The 21,299-nt window shown below is 36.2% G+C and overlaps 1 protein-coding gene across 1 annotated transcript in view; it reads left to right on the top strand.

Annotated features, from left to right (window-relative positions):
• The window catches only part of LOC107560155 (tetratricopeptide repeat protein 9A-like), a 26,144-nt gene extending 6,135 nt beyond the window's left edge, over positions 1-20,009 (top strand). Inside the window, exons 2-3 of the mRNA XM_016244247.1 lie at positions 16,662-16,844; positions 18,404-20,009. Of these exons, the coding sequence (XP_016099733.1) occupies positions 16,662-16,844; positions 18,404-18,498 (278 nt within the window). The 3' untranslated portion in view covers positions 18,499-20,009. The remainder of the gene's footprint in view (positions 1-16,661; positions 16,845-18,403) is intronic.
• The last annotated feature ends 1,290 nt before the right edge of the window (positions 20,010-21,299 follow it).

Here is a 21,299-nt window from a genome sequence, read left to right on the forward strand (position 1 = left end):
ATGTTCACCGACAGCCGATTAATGACCGTTGCGATCAAATTTTACCTCCGACGAACTTCTGGCAGTGTCGGATGATTTGGCGCACAGTCCTGCAGTGTGACTTCTCCTACGATGAACGTCAGACTGTCTTCGTTTTTCAAGACAAGCCATGATCAGAATTAATGCTAGAGATTTCTTATAAGCACATAAACTCCAGCGCTCTCGTCCTCCTTTCACTGAATTAATATGATATGCTGCCTTTGCTATGATAAACACCAGTTGCGCCGCTGTTTTCATGTGGGTGTGTAGTGCTGCTTGCACTATTCTTCTTAAATACGCCAGTATTGCCACCATTCATATACTTTTAATGATAGCCAACATTACAGCCCCGCGTGCAATGCAGCTCGCAGTCACTGAACGTGTATGGGTTGATAAGGTAAAACTCTGGACAAGTTTTCTTCCGTACACCCGTTTTTAACACGTCTTGACTGTCGTACAGTCTGACATTAATGACAACTGAGATCCCACAGTGTGACATGATCATCATGTTCGTACAGTCTGACAAGTACAATCCTAAAGGACTTTTAAAAAATCGCAGTGTGAGCCCGGCTTAGTCAACCGAGTTACTCGGCTAATATTAAAATGTGTAATTTTGCTGGCTTGCTTTGAAAGCATATTTCTAATAGGTGTTTGCTTGACCAAAACAAGATACTGACCAAGAAAACTTTGACTTTAGAAGAGCAAAATTTCATTTATATAGATAAATAAGCAATCGGTGGGCTACTGGCAACTTTATTTGAATGATCTGATCTTGATGTCAGACAGATAGATGATATTTCAGTTTTGACATCTCAGAGATGAGCTCTGCTACTCAGTCTATGGAATATCGGAGTGAAAATAAAACTGGCTTGATATTATATCAAAATGCCAAATCAATGTGGAACTTCTACAGACCACACAACTAAAATCAAGGTGAAGATTTGGATTCAAGAATATTATAAATAATACAATTTTACTGTATGGTCTACTAAGTTTACATCAGCACAAGCTAATAAACATTAATGTGCTCAGCCTTGACTACTATGTAGTGACATCACAAGCAGCTCATCTTTGGCGAGAGACTGCTATATTAATAATATAAGCGATATTCAAGATAAGCTAAATGTCTGGGCCCATAAGATATTTTAAAGATGTTTTTGAAAAAAGTATTTTATGCTAACCAAGGCTGCATTTATTTGATATAGTACAGTAAAAACTGTAATACTGTGAAATATTATTACAATTTCAAATAATTGATTTCTATTTTAATATATTTTACATTGTAATTTTATTCCTGAATTTCCTGCAGCCATTGCAGACGTCATTGTTGCATAATCCTTCAGATCATGCTGATTTGGTGCTCAACAAACATTTCTCATTATTATCAATGTTGAAATCAGTTGTGGTGCTTAATGTTTTTGTGGAAACCGTAAAACAAATTTTTTCCAGATCCTTCAATAAATAGAAAATTCAAAAGGACTTCATTTTGAAGTTGTAGATATGTAGCATCTGTTCATGCTGCTCTCATGAGTACCTTCGAGTTAGTGTTGAAACCTATTGTAAGCATGTCATAAAAACAGAAAATGGCTTATAAAAACAGGCAGTGTCTTATGATGCTGAGTCATGTACCGATGCCTGTTTGCGAGAGGGAGAGAGAAAGCACACCCCGGTGCATCAACACAATGCTAGTCCTCCCTCAAGATAATCTCTCTAAAGGCCACTTAAGATTTCTCTTGACCTGAAACACTTCTGTGTAAAGGTCTCATTGTAAACAGTTTAGTGGAGTGATGTAGAAGCCGCCATAGTGTCTCGAAATTAAAGGGATAGTTCAACCAAAAATGAAAATTCTGTCATCATTTGCTCACCCTCAATGATAAGTTTTCTCTGTGATGTTGCATTTTAATCTAGGATGCTTTTGTTTTGGGGGAAGCTCTGCACCTGAAAGCCCTGCATGTGAGCTTGCACATGTTTATGTGTGAATGTTTTAAATAGAGTAGGTTAGAGCTCCAGATGGTTGTAGTTGGTTGATGCTGACAGCAGCACACAGCTCCAGATGCAGCCTTTGTGTGCAGGGTTTAAAGTGAAAACCCTGGAAAAGTCTGGTGTTGCATTCTTATTTCAGCGAGAAACAAGATTTTCCTAAAAAAAAATTAAAGTTAGAAATAAAGTATGCTGAAAGTGGTGTGGGTGAATTAATGGTTGATGTAAAAATCTTTTGATATCAGAAAAAAAAGAAAGTTCTATCATCATTTATTCACCCTCATGTAGTTTCAAACCTGTATGCCTGTATTTTCTCTGATTTTACTATCTTTACAGTACAATTACACTAAATAACTGAGCTTCAAAAAGGACTATAAATAAATAAATCATAAATGTGGTTCATACAAAAGATTCGGGTAATATTATCAGGGAATAACAACTTAAATTTCAGCTTGTTTCTTGTAAAAATTATCTTATGGCTTCAGAAGACTTGGAATATTGTGGATGATTCGCAAAGACAACCTTTGCAATATTTTTATAGTAATTTGTGTCCTTTTTGCAGAATGCTTCAGTCCCCATTTACTATAACTGCATGTAGAACACAACCCAATCTTATAAAAACTATTTTTTCAACTATTTTTATGCTCAACATATTGTTGCAATTTGATTGATTTGAGTTGAATGAAAACGTAACATTTTTTTAGAAAAAAAAAACTAAAAATTAAGATCCATGCCTAAACCTATCCCATAGGTGCAAGCAGATTGTATGAAAACATACAAATGAGATATGAGATATATCATATGAATTTGTCACCAGTTCTCCAAAACGTAAAATACTATAGTTACAATTTGCATCCAGTACAAACAGTTTTTTCTACTTTTGCATCCCATGAGGTCAGGACGAGTAGTGCAAATAATGACAAAACATTGGGTGAACTATTCCTTCAGTGTAACATTGCTGTTTGCAGTGGACTTGACCAGATGTCACTCACTGTAATCCAAACTGCCAAGCACATTGTTGCACCAAGAATATTCATTGGAAAGCTGGCCAGCATGATGTTCCTGAGAACTTCTCTATTTAGATATATCACTGCAACAAAACATTTACAAAAAAAACCAGCCATTTATTTCTACTTGAGTCTACGTAACAGTGAACACACAGGATGGTTATAGTTCCAGCTGCTTGAATTGTCAACAGTGTTGTTAACAGAAGTGAAATTATGCTGTTTTTAGTGAAGGATCCAATGTTCGCCTGTTCAGTCGAAAAACAAAAAGCTGTTGTCGTCTGGTTGTGTTTGTCCTCTGAGCGTGAGCTGTGCGCGACTGCTGTAGGGGGCCAGTAATTCAGGGACAGTCGGCACTACGGGTCAGCGACACAACACGGAGATGTCCAAGTGAAAACCCCCCTGGGTTGCAGTCATGAATTCTCAAATCCATGATGCAGTGTCATTGGTGTGGTACATTAGTAAGGCACTTTTGTATCTTATTTACAATCTACTTCAAAAGATTGCATATTAGTACCTTAAAGGTACATATTGCTACCTAAAGTGTACATATTAGAAACTAAACGGTGCTTACAGACATAGCACCTTTTGAAAGGGTGCTGCTTTGTTTTTTCCTCTTTTTTTCTTGTTTGTGTGTTCCAATGCCATTGAAAATACACAGCAAAAATAATTTTATTAATTAGCATTTCACTTTTATTGTTTTCTAGTAAAAAAAAAATATATATATATATATATATATATATATATACTGGCATTCCCAGATGTGTTTTTTTTTTACTCTTACCCTTGTGTATATAGCCTTTGTGTTTTATATATATACTGGCATTCCCAGATGTGTCTTGTTTTTCAACTTACCCTTGTGTATATAGCCTTTGTGTTTGATCTGTTCTCTGGTGTTATTCCTTCATGGATGTCTTGTAACAGGTCTGTTCCTCGTTTCCTGGTTTTTGTATTGTATTGTATTTTTGCCATTATTTTAATAATTACTCTGCACCTGGATCCTACTCTCTCCCATCTTTTCATGTTAAGTATTTATATATTTTTTATTTATATTTATGATATATATTTTAATATTTTTTCAGCAAAAATACTGATTAAGATTTTAATTTGTTTATTTTATTTATTTATTCAATTGTATTATTTATATATATATATATATATATATAAATTTTTTTTTTTGCATGGTTTCATATTATTTTGCAGTGTACAAAATGTTCTACAACCACCAGACTTGAGCACTTTAAGCATTTTGGAAAAGTTCACCCCAAAAAATGTATTAATTAATTATTAAGAAACAAGTATTAAGTGACCTCTCTAAGGATCTATATCATCTAGCTCTTTCCGCTGTTATGCATATTCATCAAGTCTCTGTTAATGCTCGTGTCTAAATGGAGTTACATCGGTGATGTTTCCATACAGTCATAATGGTTTACTGAAACCTCTGGTGCTAAGTGCATCGCTTAAGGGCTCTGACTGGGAATCCAGCCGGCTGCAGTCTGCTCATCATCCTCCAGCCTCAGCATCAAAATTCAATCACGGAATATAAAAAAAAAACTATTTCTGCACATTTTAAATTGCAGGCATATGATCAAGTGTCCATACAGGGATGTTTTGATTACTGTCAGCATGTGCTTATGGTGTTTGAGGGCATTATGGGAGGGAGCTGCAGGGATACCCCCCCCCCCCCATTAATATTTCATCCTCTCCTCTTAAACATGCTCAACGATTCTCTCTCTGCTGAGGTTCTGCAGCTTGCAAGCAGATCTGACTGAGTAATCTAGCTTTTTTCTCTCCGCAATCCATGTTGCACTGTGGGTAATCCATGCAGATAGGACAGTGGACATTGATGACTGTGAGGGAAGAAGAGGGAAACATACACTATCTGCTGCAGCATTAGATCAGAGCCAAGTGCTTTTTTTATTAATAATTAAGGTGTAGAGCACAATTTTTTCAGAGAGCATTTTTACACACCCCAGTGGACAACAAATTGTATACACCCCTGTGGAGAAGATAAGTCATCAATATTTTTGGTAAATTTTTCCAGGGTGGTAAAAGACTATTTAATGCAAATACCTGCAAAATGTGTATTTTGTCAATTAGAGGTGTCAAAAGTGGCAGTCATTTTCTGTGAAATAAGGATCTGAGATGGCTGTTTTTTTTCTTATTAGGTTTAATACTGCAAAGTCATATATGCTGTCAGCTCCCCCGCCGTGCATGGTGTGGTGAACAAGGCTGTCGTTCTGTGATTGCAGATGGTCAGAGGGAGAGAAAGGCAGAGGGAAAAGAAAAGGGGGGGGGGGGGGGGGGGGGGAGGGGGTGGTAAGTAAAATATGGCGAGTGGGCCTCATCGAGTCTCTTTAAAGAACAGCTCAGTGTTCAGTGCATGACTGCAGGCTTCACCATCACCCACTCCAGCAATCAGTATCACTTCAGTCTTCAGTCCCTCCAAACCCCACCCCTTCCGGGAGAAAAATCATATTAATTTTCTCCATATAGATTTTTAATTATATAAATCTTTCAACACAGACATGGCAACTATGAGATTAAATGATTGTTAAGGTATATGCTTCAGTTTTGATTTTTTTTTTAAATCACGTTTGTTTATTTGTTTATTTATTTGAATATAAATTTGACATATATTGTATTTTATACTTAAAATCAATGACTGTGGGTCAGTAGTTTTATGTTTTACCGTAATGCTTTATGTGCCTTGTACCTTTGTGTTTTTATCCAATTTCAACCTTCTACGGACACCTTGGCAATTGAATCGTCATTGGCTAGTACATTTTTTTTGTTTACTCGCCAGACTATACTATATAGTCTGTATACTATATATATATATTTAAAAAATATATATAATGTTGTAAAATGGTACAGCTTTTTAAATATCTGAAAGTACACTCTTACAGAGTGAAACTCTGGAAGCGCTCAGTCAGAGTGTTCTGTGAGTGAAAATATATCTGTGCTAAACTTATACTCAGCCTCCATCTCACACACTGGCGAGTAAAATCTGAGAATTGATTAGCCATTGGCTAATATTAGACATCATTTAGTCGCCCAGAGTGAAGATTTAGTCGCATATGCGAGTGATTTACTCTCAATGTAGAGGGTTGAATTTTCATGTACTTTTTTTTGCTTCAAATCATCATTTGTAATGTTGTGATTCATTGTTGTTCAAGCTGGTTGATTTTGATCATGATGTAAAACCCTATATTGAGGAATCTTTTGAAAGCGTTATGGAAGAAATTAATGGTAAAAACACTTCCGGAACTACTGCTGCTACTGCTAACTACTGCTACTGTCTGTTCTAGTTGGGCTTTATTTTGAATGTGCAAAATTATAATATATATCATATATTCTGGTTACAATGAATAGAGTACAACAGTTCAGTTCCAGAAGTAACAATCCCATTCATTTTCTCCACAGCGTAATTGATTTTTAATGATAACGTAAAGAAAAGTCATACCTACCATGAGCTCCAAGGTTGTTAATGACCTGTATGCTTTTGTTGAAGCCATCCGCCTGCATTATTTCAAATGAGTTTTTAAATAATCATGTTTAACAGTGTAATTGCTTGTGAAAAACTATGATTCTGCAAGAAATCTTAACTAATCAGAGAACTGCCACAAGCAAATCTTGCCAGAAGAACACTTTAGTTCCCACCCACTCCCATGAAACACTGCGAAAGACATAATCAAAACAATCTCCCTACGCTCTCAAATATTTGTATGTACAGTGGGGCAAAAAAGTATTTAGTCAGCCACCAATTGTGCAAGTTCTCCCACTTAAAAAGATGAGAGAGGCCTGTAATTTTCATCATAGGTATACCTCAACTATGAGAGACAAAATGAGAAAAAAAATCCAGAAAATCACATTGTAGGATTTTTAAAGAATTTATTTGCAAATTATGGTGGAAAATAAGTATTTGGTCAATAACAAAATTTCATCTCAATACTTTGTTATATACACTTTGTTGGCAATGACAGAGGTCACAGGCCTCTCTCATCTTTTTAAGTGGGAGAACTTGCACAATTGGTGGCTGACTAAATACTTTTTTTCCCCACTGTATATGTATATTTTGTAGTAAACATACATTTCTTTATACGCAATCAAAAACTATAAATCAACAGTTTTATATTTATCCATTGTTTTTAATTTGATTGTCACAATGCTTTATGAGATTGACTTTTTTTATTGGAAAAATGATTTCTCAGGACACCTATTTCAGTGATATCTGTCAGGTACTCTGCCTGTTATGCATGGAACTTATTACATTCGTGGAAAATGTGAATATTATAAGAACAAAGACTGTGAAGGGAAGATGATTTTAGGTGATAAGATGAATGAAGAAGGGTGAAGTGATTATGCAGTTACCAAACTCGGAACGGAAATGAGATTCATACAATATGAATAGCTCATTTACTCCTAATCAGAAATAGGGAGCTAAAGATGAGAAGCTGTGAGGGGAGGAGGGAGAAATGGATGGGTTGAAAGAGAGCCATCGGCGGCTGCTAAGTCTCGGGGCCTTGTGATTTAGGGCAGCCTTCCTCTTAGTGTCCTTTAAGCCACAGTGCACTGACTGACAAGGCCATTATCAACAGGCTTCAGAGCAGGGGAGAGGAACTAGCATTTAGCAGTAACTAATGTTTGAATTATACATGTGAGCTCAGGGTCCCTCAGCCTTGTTAAATAAGACTGAAAACCAACATGTCAGAAAAAAAGAAATAAATAAAAAAACAGAATCACTGAGTTGGAAAAAGGATCACCTCCTCCTAAAAATGACTTGTAAACTCAATCAGGTGTAGCTAATCACCTTCTCAATGGCAGACAAAGCCAACTGACTTTCAACTGTGATCAGCTGTGGTCAGTTTGATTAGCTCAGCATGAAAAGAGCTTTCCTGGAGCATTTCAGTCCTTGGTAGTGCAACTGAAGCAAACAATCAACTATGGGTGGCAAGGCACTGTCAAAAGATCTCTGGGATAAAGTTGTGGACAGGCACAGGTGATACAACCATTTAAAAGGCTTTATCAATGCGTAGAAGCACAGTGAAATCTATTTAAGAAGTGGAAGGTATTTGGTACAACACAGACTCTCCCTGGATCAGGACGTCTCTCCAAACTGGATGAAAGAGCCATAAGGAAACTGCTCAGAGAGGCTACCAAGAGGCCTACAGCAACTCTGAAGCAGAAATTAAGACAGTGGTCATTGTGTGCATGTGACAACAATATCACAAATTCTTCACCAATCGGAGGGTTGCAAGAAAAAAAAACACTTCTCAAGAAAGGCCACATGCAGTCACGACTGAGCTTTGCCAAAACACATTTTGAAGATTCTGAGGCAGATGAGACTAAAACTTAATTATTTGGCCTCAACACCAAACGAAATGTCTGATGGAAATCAAATACAGCTCACCATCCAAATAACAGCATTCCTACAGTAAAGCATGGAGGTGCTAATATCCTGTTATGGGGGTGTTTCTCTGCAGCAGGGACTGGAACACTTGTCAGGATAGAAGGAAACATGGATGGGGCAAAATACCGTCAAATTCTTGAGGAAAATCTGCTGCCCTCTGCAAGAAAGTTGTCAATGGGAAGAAGGTTTATCTTCCAACATGACAATGACCCAAAGCACACAGCAAAACTGAGCACACAGTGATTAAAGGAGAAAAAGGTGAATGTCCTTGCATGGCCAAGTCAGAGCCCAGACTTAAACCCCATTGAAAATCTGTGGAATGACTTGAAGACTGCAGTCCACAAACAGTCACCATCAAATTGATCTGAACTTGAGCAGTTCTGTATAGAAGAGTGGGCAAATATTGCAAAGCCTAGATGTGCAAAGTTAGTAGAGACATATCCCAACAGACTAAAGGCTGTAATTAAAGCAAAAGATGGTTCAGCAAAATACTGACACAAGGCGGTGATCCTTTTACCAACTCCGTGATTCAGTTTTTTTTATTTTTTAATTCTGATATTTTGGTGTTATATCTTTCACTTGGATGTTATAAGATGCACTGAGTAAATACAGCTGGATAAAACAAAAACTGTGTCCGGCTTCATTTCAGGCTGCAAAGCAACAAAATGTGATTAGTTTATAGGGGGGTGAAACTTTTCTATACCCACTGTATGTTCAACAGAAGAAAGAAACTAATTCAGGTTTAAAACAACTTGAGAGTGGAGTAAATAATAACAGAATTTTCATCTCCCTGCTCTTGACTGAAGAACTTTAATACAGTTGCTTTAATAAGAATCAATTTATAATTTATACAGTGAAGGTGTATATGTTTTATTTTTATATTTGTTCATTCTATTTCTTGAATGCTACTGCTAAATACACCTACTGTACATGAAAAATTAAGCATTGTTTGTTTTATTTGTATATTATGTGTGTATATTATGTGCATCTTATTTTTCTTCTTTTTAATATTCTTATTTTTTATAACAAAGATTTTTATCTTTGCCCACTTTGGCCTAATTGTCTGCCAGTCTTTTATATTTTATATTTTGTTACCTTGTAAGGATTTGTTTTTAAAATATGAAAATGAGTTTGGCTGTACTGCTCAGACAACTTGCAAAATAGTAAAACCAACATGACTAGTATTTGTGATAAAATTGTGAATCGTGATTTTCCTGAAAAAAATCGTGATATGATATTTTTGCCAAATCGCCCACCCCTGGTTCAGAATAATATGCGGTATGATGAGGTCAGTGTGCGGGTGAGTAAGGACACAGTGGGAGGGGAGGTGTCATTTAGACTGATGGGCCCCTGCATCAACCATTAAGCATCAAGAGAACGAATTACCATCAAAGTGACAGCAGGGTAATCACCACAAACCAACACCGCTTTAAATTAGCTCCACTCCCCTACCCAATGCTGTCGGCCCTGCACCTGGCAAAAGAGCAGCGCCCCTGAGAGAGCTAAAGGGACCGAAAAAAAAGCACAGAGAGGGAGAGAAGGTAACAAGGAGGGCAGAAAGAGAGGGGGAGTGATCCAGTCCGCTAGAGATGGATGATCCAGGAGGAGGGTGTTTGAAATCGATTGCCCTCAAGTTCTCACTCCCTCTACTCTGCCTCACCTTTTTGCTATTCTCTGCACTTCACAAACCATGATCCGCTCTCTTGCTGCTTTGCTAATTTCTCTTCCTTTATAACATTTGTATCTGGTAGCTTTTCTGAAAAAAATTTTTTGTTTGTTTTTTCTTATGTGAAGGTGTAAATATGAGGGGAATCCTGAACATTTGCTAACCATTCCTACCTATTGCTTGTCATCTCTCTCCCCCACACACAACAGCTGTCCCTGCACCTGTTCAGTTTTAGGAAAACTATAGCCAGTGATCTCCGAAATCCTCTTAAAGGGATAGTTCTCCCAAAAATAAACATTCTGCCATCATTTTAGTCAACTTCCTTTTGTTCCAAACCATTATGACTTTATTACTTCTGTGGAACTTAAAAGAAGATTCTTAGCAGAATGTTCACACTGCTCTTCTTCATATAATGAAAGTGAATAGAGTCAGTTACTGCTGAGCTCCAAAAAGACACTGTAAAAGTGTGCTATATATTTCAATCTAGCTTTGTGACCGAACAAATTTCAAGCCGTTAGTTGTTCGGTCACAGAAAACCTTTTTGCAGCTCCTAAATCTACTTTGTGTTTGCTTGTTAATGCATTACAACTTAAATTGATGTTATTTAATTGTTTTTATTATGTTAATTATTATGTTAATGATAGTCTTTCAGAAGTGTTGGGTGGGTAAGACTTTTTGAAAGAAGTCTCTTATGCTGAACAAGGTTGCATTTATTTGATCAAAAATACAGTAAAAAATAACAAAGCAGTTTTTGAAATGAGAAACTTTCACTTTTGGTCAATTTAATACATCCTTGATAAATACAAGTATTTAACTCTTTAAACAATCAAAACATCGTACTAACCCCAATTTTTTTAATCTTAGAGTATGTTATATATTTTAGATTTTTAATTGTGTTAGGATATTTTCATTATTATTATTTTAGCTTTGTCATTTATGCCAACGCAGTTGGTTGCCATGTGTCTCATAACAGACTGAAGTTTGAATATGCAAATGAGACATATTTTTGTGTAAACTAAGTAAAAAAGTAGCGAATAAAAGTATAGTTTACTCAAAAATATGAACATGAAATGACAAAATGTTCATTTTTGGGTCTGTCTGGTGATTTCTTTGCACAAAAATCAATCGTTTGAAAACTATTGAACCATGAAAGAGAACTGACACGTCTCTGTCATATAGCAGAGCAGATTTGTTGTGCTTTTAGCTTCATCAAGGGTGACAAATCTATCAAACCACCCTCCCCTCCTATCTCAAGATGGACCCTGTTAGTCTCTGCCCTGCTCTGATGACCAGCTCTGGCTTTCTAGCTGTGCTCTTAGCAGTTATGTTCTCATATAACTATGATGCAGCATAAAGTGCATTGGGTCCATTAATATGTGATGGCATCATTATTACACTCATAGAGCCACTCAGCAGACACTTAAGTGCAGTATCCACAATGCCACGCCTTATCCATTTGTGTGATGAATCAGTCTGTAGGATTTGTGTGTGTGTGTGTGTGTGTGTGTGTGTTTGTGTGCGTGCATCTGTAGGAGTGTTGTGGAAAGAGATTAAGATCAGGATATCACAAGTGTTAGGAGCCATTAGACCATTATTGCTTGAAACTGAACACACTGAGAGCTTGCAGGGTTCCAGTTGCCCAGAATGAAGATGGACAGGACGCTCGATGAGCGTGACGGTGTTGTGCTGAAATGGCAGGTTCTCTCTCTCCCGTCCCAGGCCAAATGAGATGAGCCAACCCAGTTAATCACAAAAACCAGAGATCACAATCTGAAACATTAAAGTGTGACAAACGTGCAAAAAAATAAGAAATCAGGAAGGGGGCCAACACTTTTTCACACCACTGTATATATAGCTGTTGGTAGATTTTGGAACTGACATAAGGGAAACTACCTTTTCTGTTAGTCGGCCAGTTGGTTATATAACTGAATTAATCATTCTGGCACATATATTGGTCTGTCACTCATTTTTCATTTATTTGTGATTTTACAGATGGTTGTGTATTGTGTTCATTTACTGCCAATTGGACACTTTGAATGCTGTGCAGAATGTGTGTGGTGAGAAATTGTCTTGTAGAGTTTGAATTTGTGGTGGACTGATCTTTTATTTTTTTTGTCCTGTGCTCTGTCATCCTGCCTTGTGCCGATACCACTGACTCATGACTTCCACAGAGGTGTAAGCAACAGGCCAAGTGATGGTTGGAGGCACGTAATAGGAAAGGACAGAGGGAGGTTGTCAATATAAAGCAGCAGCTTTTGTCAGTGTATTTGGTAGTTAGCAGCCTCTCAACTGCACAGACAGACATTGACCTTGGCAGGGGTCAGACCTCTGCCAGTCAAAGACCGGGCCAAGATTGGTGCCGCACTGAAGGCAGTAAACGGGTATTGAACGAGATCAAATTTAGAAGATACTGTGGGGTCACAGATTTTCACTGGTTTCACTTTATTTTGATGTTTGATGATGGTTATAATTAAGAGTTGGAATTAAACAACCTAAATAGCATATATAAATACAGACCATATAAATACAAATCCATTAAATAACATAATTAAATAAAATAAAAATAAAAATGTTATATAATAAATATTCATATATTTATTTACAATACCATTCAAAAAGCTTGGGCCAGTATGTTTTTTTTTTATTAATACTTTTTTTTCTTTTTCTTTTATTAGTACTTTTATTCAGTTTTTTTTATTTTATTAAAAATTGTATTAATTTTATTAAGTGACAGTAAAGACATTTACAATGTTACAAATCAAAAAAAAAAAAGCTTTTTTTTTCTATTCATAAAAGAATCCTGAAAAAATGTAGCATGGTTTCCACAAAAATATTAAGCAGCACAACTTTTTCAACTATAAAATGAGCACCAAATCAGCATATTAGAATGATTTCCTGGGACTGGAGTAATGGTCAGCTTTGCCATCACAGTAATACATTTTAAAATATATTAAAATAGAAACAAGTTATTTTAAATTGTAATAATATTTTACAACATTACTGCTTTACTGGATTTTTGATTAAATAAATATTTATCACACGCAGCATTGGTGAGAATAAGAGATTTAAATGGGAAAAAAATTTAAAACTCTTAAACAACTCTCACCAACAACCTTACACTCTTACTTCATTCCTTCATTCAGCCGGTGCATAATAATGTAAGAGGTGAATTCAGTTCATTATTAGAAAACTGCAGAGGAGTGAGCTTATGCAAGAGCTTAAATGATGAATTGAATTGCAGACAGTCCTAAATGCCTGAAGATTCCAGAAACATGTCACATACACACCCATAGGAAAGAAAAATCAAAAGGGAGATCTCTTTAACATCTCAAATATTTCTCCTAGACAGAAATGAGGTTACTTTAAGATCGAATGGAAATTTTTGCTTGAGTCTCCTGCTTCTCAAACTTGTCTCCTGAGACAAAAACTCTAACACTCTCACAATGGTCTCCTTTAAAGCTTTAAAAGAGGTCTCAACAACTTTACACACTGTGCTCAGATATTTCTCCTTAGCAAGAGACTCTGGATCTCTCACATTTGTCTCCTTTAAAGTATAGAAGAGATCTCAACAACATCACACACTGTGCTCAGATTTTTATATTTAGCTAAATGTGGTGGAATGACCCGAAGAAGTCAGTAGTAACCAGGCGAAAGGAGCCATGAGGTGACTTTGAACAACAGGCACATTTTTATTCAGATAGGTCAAAAGTATTAAAACATCACATCACCAATCTTTGATGCAAATACCCACATGAGAAAAATAAAAGTAAAAGATAAATGAGAAACAACAAAAAGAAAACCAACTATAGAAGGCCACAGGTTACCCAGAAAGGGAAGACAAAAGTTGCACAAGAGCAGTGTTCTCACAACAATCAGGCTCACAGCAATCACACTGCAAACCTACAGAAAAAATAGAAATAACGTGATCACACCACCACACAATCCCAGCCACCTCACCACCGCCATCCACACAGTGAGGGCAACACCGTGGCCACCATTGGCTTAAGAAACCCAAACTAAACCTACAAAAGAAAACAAACAACTTAATTAACAGTGGGCAATGCAGGTGACACAAATGCAAGTCAATATTGTAACACAGTCACTATTAAACCAGTTTCTTTGGGACTTAATCTCTCCTCTGCCACTCTGGGTCCCAAATTCACAGAACAAAAGAAAATAAAAAATAATAACATAAGTATTCAATCTAAAGTAAAGAGTAACCGTGCATCCCTAAAAGGGAAAACACAGTCTATTACAACAAATGAATATGAAGATATAAAAACACATAATTTAAATAAAATGCACTCACTATAAATACTACACATAATTTAAATTTAAAAAGCTCCCTTTATATTAAACAATACCTCTAACATCCACTATTTTCGACTGGGACAGTCAGGCAACCATCAGTCAGGCAATAATCCAGCCACAACACTAAAAACAAAGAGAATACTATCATTAAAACAAACTCCTAAGAACTAGGTCATCAATACTACAAAACTACTACCTCCTTAATCGGTGCATCATATGTTCAGTTCACGACGAAGCTCTGGGATTATTTAACGTAACTGCTTATCTGCCATTCTTTTGAAGTGCTATATCTGCCACAACATCAATTCATACACGGAATGCAATCAATAAAAGTAGCGAAGAAGTGAGAGAGCACCTCTCACAAACAAATCTCATTACCTACCATTCTTTTCAACTTCTAAATCCGCCACGACATCCCCGAAATCAAAAGACAAGAGGCAAACAAACTTCACTACTTCCTTATATAACGCTGGGACTTGTAGTGCCCAAATCATGGTCCCATTACATAAATAATCTGGGGGTCTCATATTTGTCTCCTGTAATGCTTTAGAAGAGATCTCAACTTTACAAAGTGTGCATCAAGTCAAGTACTTGAAAGGCACTAAATAAGAGGGGGGGGGGATCATAAATTCAGAGTTAAAGGCTATATTGAGAGAGAAATTATGCAGAAATAAGAATAATGTAACTTTTTATAAGACAATGTTTATGTACTTAGGCACATAATTTGTTGTTGGAAATAGTAATGTAGCGGATGCCTTCATCAAAACTGATTTAAAGAAAATGTAACTCTGGAGCTTTCTTTGCTGAAAGGCATATAAATAGCTTATGACTCAGTCTTGATTATTAATTGACTAATTTGATTATTAATACATATTATATGGAAGAAATGTTTGAGCTCATATTGAGGCATTTGACTTGGTGCACACTTTGTAAAGTTATTGAGATCACTTCTGAAATTTAGAGGAGACAAATGTGACAGCTCTCGAGTCTTTAGCTAAGGAGAAAAATCTGAGCACACTGTATAATGTTGTTGAGATCTCTTCTAAAGCTTTAAAGGAGACAAATGTGAGAGATCCAGAGTCTAGCTAAGGAGAAATATCTGAGCACAGTGTGTGAAGTTGTTGAGATCTCTTCTAAAGCTTTAAAGGAGACCATTGTGAGAGTGTTAGAGTTTTTGTCTCAGGGACAAGTTTGAGAAGCAGGAGACTCAAGCAAAAGTTTCCATTCAATCTTAAAGTAATCTCATTTCTGTCTAGGAGAAATATTTGAAATGGTAAAGAGATCTCATTTTTATTTTATTTTTCTTCCCTCTGGTTAGCTTCCACGTCATTTATCTACACCATTTCAATCAAAGACAATACATGCATTGTCATATTTGAAGTTGTTTTATGTAGACAGTGTTTTATTGCACAGTGATTTAACAGAGGAAACCATAACCTATATTTACATACATGCAAAAATGGGCTGTTGGAATAAATAACCCTGATTGGACGAGGGGTTGACAACACGCACCAGCTGCCTAGCAGGCACCGCAGTAATTCATTTGCCATGCAGATGTTCTTTCAGGGCCAATGTATCTAATTAGCTGCAGCTTTTTTTGAACCATAGACCTCCATATTTAATTCATTCAATGAATATTAGAAATGGATGTGGAAAATTTCCATATTATTATCTGTCTTTAGCTATTATAATGTCAAAATCCTGTATTCTGTTAAGTCAAAGTGGAAGTATTATAGCATCATACAGTCATGCGTTTCTCATAATCTAATTTAAATCTAAATGTGTATATACACACACACACACACGCACACCTTTAAACATTCGTCTCCTGTTTTTCGATAAAGCATGCACATTTCAGATGCATCCAACACTTTTAAGCAGCAGTTTTAGATTAGGTGTCCCATTTGGTTTATTTTCTCTTTAGACAGCAGATAAAACAATTACTTCATCTGTGTCACTGAGCCTAGAGTGGCTAAAAGATGCAATTAGGCCTTCACTTTGTGCTAATGTGGTTATCTGGGACTAATAGCATTAAAAACTGCTGCTCTCAGACCTTCAGTGCAACTGATGACCGCGTGAAAACATACGGTCCCTTTCTCTACTTTATCAATCAGACCAGGGTTTTATAGACCAGTACGTCTATTTTTACTCCCTTCTCCCTAGCTGTTCATTGATTTATTCATTTTAGCTGTTTTATTGTTTTGTCCTGTCCTTTTGACTGTACTAATTCCCCTCCTTTTTCTCTTTTACACTCTCTGGTTCTTTATAGCGTGCTTGCTGCAGTCGGAGCTGGTGAATTATGAACGGGTTAAGGAATACTGTTTGAAGGTACTCGGACACCAGCAGGATCACTTTAAGGCCATGTACCGTGCTGGGATTGCCTTCTACCACCTGGGAGACTACGAGTGTGCCCTGCGTTACCTACGCGATGCCAAGTGCCGTGAACCCACAGGTGGGCTTTATGATCACTTTAATATTATATACAGTAGTGATTCTCAAATGATTTTACACTGGATCCAAGAAGTGAGTCAACACTATCTAAATTGTGTGTGTGTTCTTTTTTTTATAAGCTGATAATTATCTTATATCGATATTTATATCTGGTTGATCTGATTATGTGGTTGATATTCTGTTCATTTTGTCTAAATTGTTTTAAATGCTGCAAGTGGATTTAGAAATAAAACTATAATACAATTAATTATATCATTCTAATAAATAATATAATCAAATTATAATGTATAACAACACACATTTTTGTATTAAATGTATTTTGTAAATATATTTAAATTTAAATGTGTACATATTTATTTTGAGATTTGCTAAAGATGTATCTGTGTTATTAAATTATTAGTGTTTTTTTTTAAGTGATGGCAAAGGTAATGTAAATGTAAAAAAATGGGAAATGAGCATGTCTAAATGACAAATTCCGTCATACTGGCCGATAACCAGAGCTTATCATGCAAAAGTAATTAGAAATGCCCTTAAAATCAAACTGAAATTTATTTATAGGCACAATATTAATATACTTTGGCAGATGAATTTGCTCCAAAATATCCATGACCCAGTGTTATTTTAGTATTATTTATGTACTATTATAGTATTTCGTAATATTTTGAATTACCTTTTCTTTTTCTTTTCTTTTTCGTTTTAGTTTGTGTATTAGTATATTGCTATGTGCTTTTGTGATTTTTATTCGCTTATTTATATTTCTATATAGGTTTAATTTATTTTCATTTCAGTTTTAGTTTTAGTAATTCAGAACTTGTATTATTTTCAGTTAGCTCCCAAGGCAAAATTTCTAATTATTGTTTTAGTTTGTACATTTATGTTTTTGATCTATATTTATTTTTCATTTTATTTCAGCTTTATTTGAATTACCAAAAAATATTTTTAATAACTTTAGTTTTAGTTAACAAAAACGACACTGCCGCAATTCAACTGTTGAGAACCAAACACACACATAAATACTGTATATACAGTGGGTACGGAAAGTATTCAGACCCCCTTAAATTGTTCACTCTTTGTTATATTGCAGCCATTTGCTAAAATCATTTAAGTTAATTTTTTTTCCTCATTAATGTACACACAGCACACACACATATATACTGTATATATATATATATATATATATGTGTGTGTGTGTGTGTGTGTGTGTACCTACTTAACCATATTTTGGGGACGTCCTCATTTGTAAAACTGGTATAAAAATAAAGTAAACAAAGTTTCCTTAAAATTGTAAAAATGCAGAAAGTTTCCTGTAAGGGGTAAGTTTAGGTGTAGGGTTGGTTTAGGGCGATATAAAATACAGTTTGTACAGTATAAAAATCATTACGTCTATGGAGAGTCCCCATTTAGATAGCTAAGTAAAATGTGTGTGTGTGTGTGTGTAAACCATTTAGCTATATTTATGTTATGTTGATGTGTTTACCTAGTGAAGCAAGTTTTAGTCTTATGCTGATTTTTTCTCCCTTGCGCTTCTTATTTTCTGTACTATATCCTCTCTCTATCCAGACACAAACGTGCTGCGATACATCCAGCTGACGGAGATGAAGATGAGTAAGACCGGTCAGCAGGTGCGTGAGAGTGGGAAAGAGTCATTGGGTTAATTCGACCCGACCCCCACCCCCCCTCCATGCCACACCCTAAGCCTGATAGAAAACCTCTCTTCTCGAGTCTCTCCCCTTTTTCCCACAATTCCCCCCCATCCCTTGGACAGCCAGGATAAATGTGATGTGCCTCTCTCTGAAAGCGGACTCGAAACGGGCACAGCTACAGCACAGCACCCTGCGACTGTATTTTCTCGCGCTGAGATTTCTCTGTCCCTTTAAATCCAATGACCCCAGAGCTTTTCATTTCCCAGGTATTGAGAATTTGACTGATGAACAAAGAACACGAAGACGAAAAAAGAAGAAATGCTGTATTATAATGAAATAAGCAATGGGGGTCTGACATTACAATTTGAAATTACATGATGGATATTGAAATGTGTACAATGTTTTGAATGAAAAACATAGGTGACAGAATTGAATATGTAGGTAGAGAATAGAGTGAAAGCACACATATCAAAGCCACACTGGTACTTAAGCGCAGATGATGAAGGTCAATGATTAGGCTAGTGACCTTTGAACTCTCTCTGATCCATTGAGAAGCTTAATACTGAAGAGAAGCAGAGAGGTCAACATTCAGTTCACGCTCACCTGCCGACGCCTGTTACTTTCTGTCTCCTTTTTCTCTCTCTTGAATTTGGGCATATCTCAACTCAATTTCTGAACTGTTTCAATTCAAGGGCTAATTCAATTGTTTGTAATTTGTCCTTTGATATCGATTTTGTTTTGCCTCTGGGTTTGCTGTACTATAGTGGTTTGAGCAAGTTGGTATCTTTCCCTTTACAACATCCTCCGTACTAATGTTAGCAGATGTTTTGTGAATCTTGTTGTCCATTTGCTTGTATAGGACTGTCGCATCCAAAAGAGAAGAGCGCATCCTGATGATGTCACAATGGTTATGCAGCCTGTTGGAATATTATTAACTAATGGAGCCATATTGAAAACTCTTGTGTTTCTACAAGAAACAGGATGAACAACATCTGAAGTGCTTGATAGAGGTCTGCTAAACTTAAATAATATATCTACCCCAAAAGATCAGTGTTACAAAATAGTGGTAAGTGAAAGGACAAAAATGCTCTGTTGACTCTGACAACCATTAATTAAGCGTTACGCGTTTGTCCTCTTCTTAGTGTTATGCTTTTTGCGCTTTGTTATGGAAACTGATGATGTTTTGTTCATTGAGGCAGCATCTCCAGTGGATTCATTTGAATGTGAAGACGCCTTTGACAGCACCTGTCATTCTGAGTCTAGTTTGGATTAATGGCTTTGAGGAGATGGGGACAGACAGATGAAATTATCCATCTGACCTAATATAAGACAGATTTAATTGTGTCAGTGGGACGCTGGGGATGTTGTGCCATGGTTTCAAATGAGAAGACGCACTGATGAGATTCAGAACACATGGCAGGCCATACAACCCCATCTCTTTGTTGCAGTGACACTTGAGGAAACTGAGGAATATGGTGATAAAATAAGGTGCATTCAGTTATTTTTTTCTTAATTAATTTTTTACAGGGAGTAGAACATTTAGTGAATATAATTAAAATGATAAATACTCACATGCAGTCAAGACTCTAGTCATATCTTCTGATTTATTCCACGTGGAGTGGGTTGCCCTCTCATGGGGCTTCTATGTCGAATAAAGACAACAATGTCAATAATAATAATCATTAGTTCATTATTATATAGTACTTTCTCAGTGCTCAAGGCACTTTACAAAACAGAAATGAATGAAAATGAAGTGAACAGCAATTAATACACAAACTTCATACATCCACACCAGTAGGTGTCAGTATATACTTCTCTGGGGTGGAAAAATAACTTGTGAAACACAAACAAAAACTTTTTGAGTGCACCTTTTAATGCTCAAATCAACTCTTGATCATGTAGTCATGAACAGACTGGCAAGAGAAATCAAGTTATCTCTTTACTATGCTATTCTAACCCAATCTCGTGAGAAAACTATTTTATGAGGTGCCGATTTTGTATGAATTTGTACAATTGGCAAAGAAACGTGAGATTTTTACAAAAATGTAAGCATAAATGTCCATCCCTAAACCTAACCTTCAATGGGACGTAAGATGATAGTATGAAAATCTACAAAAGAGGTTACATGAATTAGCCACCAATGTGTTATACATATTAGACACCAAAATGTAAAATAGTTACGAATTGCCATGAGAGTGTGTTGGCTGTTTTGACGCTTTCCTCCTTTCCAGCTCTATCTCTTGTCTCGTCTGTTTTGTGGCCGTTCTCTCTCCACCTTACCTTCGATGTGTTCTTTTGATTTCTGTGAATGGTAAAGGTCATTTTGTCTATAACAGAGCAATGCTGATAATGCTGATGTCCTGTAAAGGATCTCGGTCATCACCTTTGCTTCTTTCAGCTGTGGTCCATATGTCTCCATGTGCTGGATCTCTTTCTACACAGATGGAGAAACATCAAATTTGACTGTTGTCTACAGACAACAACAAAAGCACAAACTGGTTTATGGACAAGCAAATAAACTTACTGTACTTTTTCTTGGATGTCACTTGAGGTATGTGTTTGTTGAATGTCCAAGTAGACTTGTGCGGTTTAAAGACATTAAAATGGTTGTCGAAAGCTTTATTAAATTGTTTTATCGATATGTGAGAGAGCAAATGAGAAGGGTAAATAAAAGAGATTTATGGAAAAATATATTTAACATTGTGAGGGGGAAGCTTTGTACCTGTGTATACTGTATGTTCAGTTTTCCTCTTGTATTTTGACTTATTTGTGATGTCTTGGCCTTGTTTTTGTCTGATTGCCAGTCTGAGGAT

Source organism: Sinocyclocheilus grahami, unplaced genomic scaffold, assembly GCF_001515645.1.
Source record: "Sinocyclocheilus grahami isolate Dianchi unplaced genomic scaffold, SAMN03320097.WGS_v1.1 scaffold712.1, whole genome shotgun sequence".
NCBI lineage: Eukaryota > Metazoa > Chordata > Actinopteri > Cypriniformes > Cyprinidae > Sinocyclocheilus > Sinocyclocheilus grahami.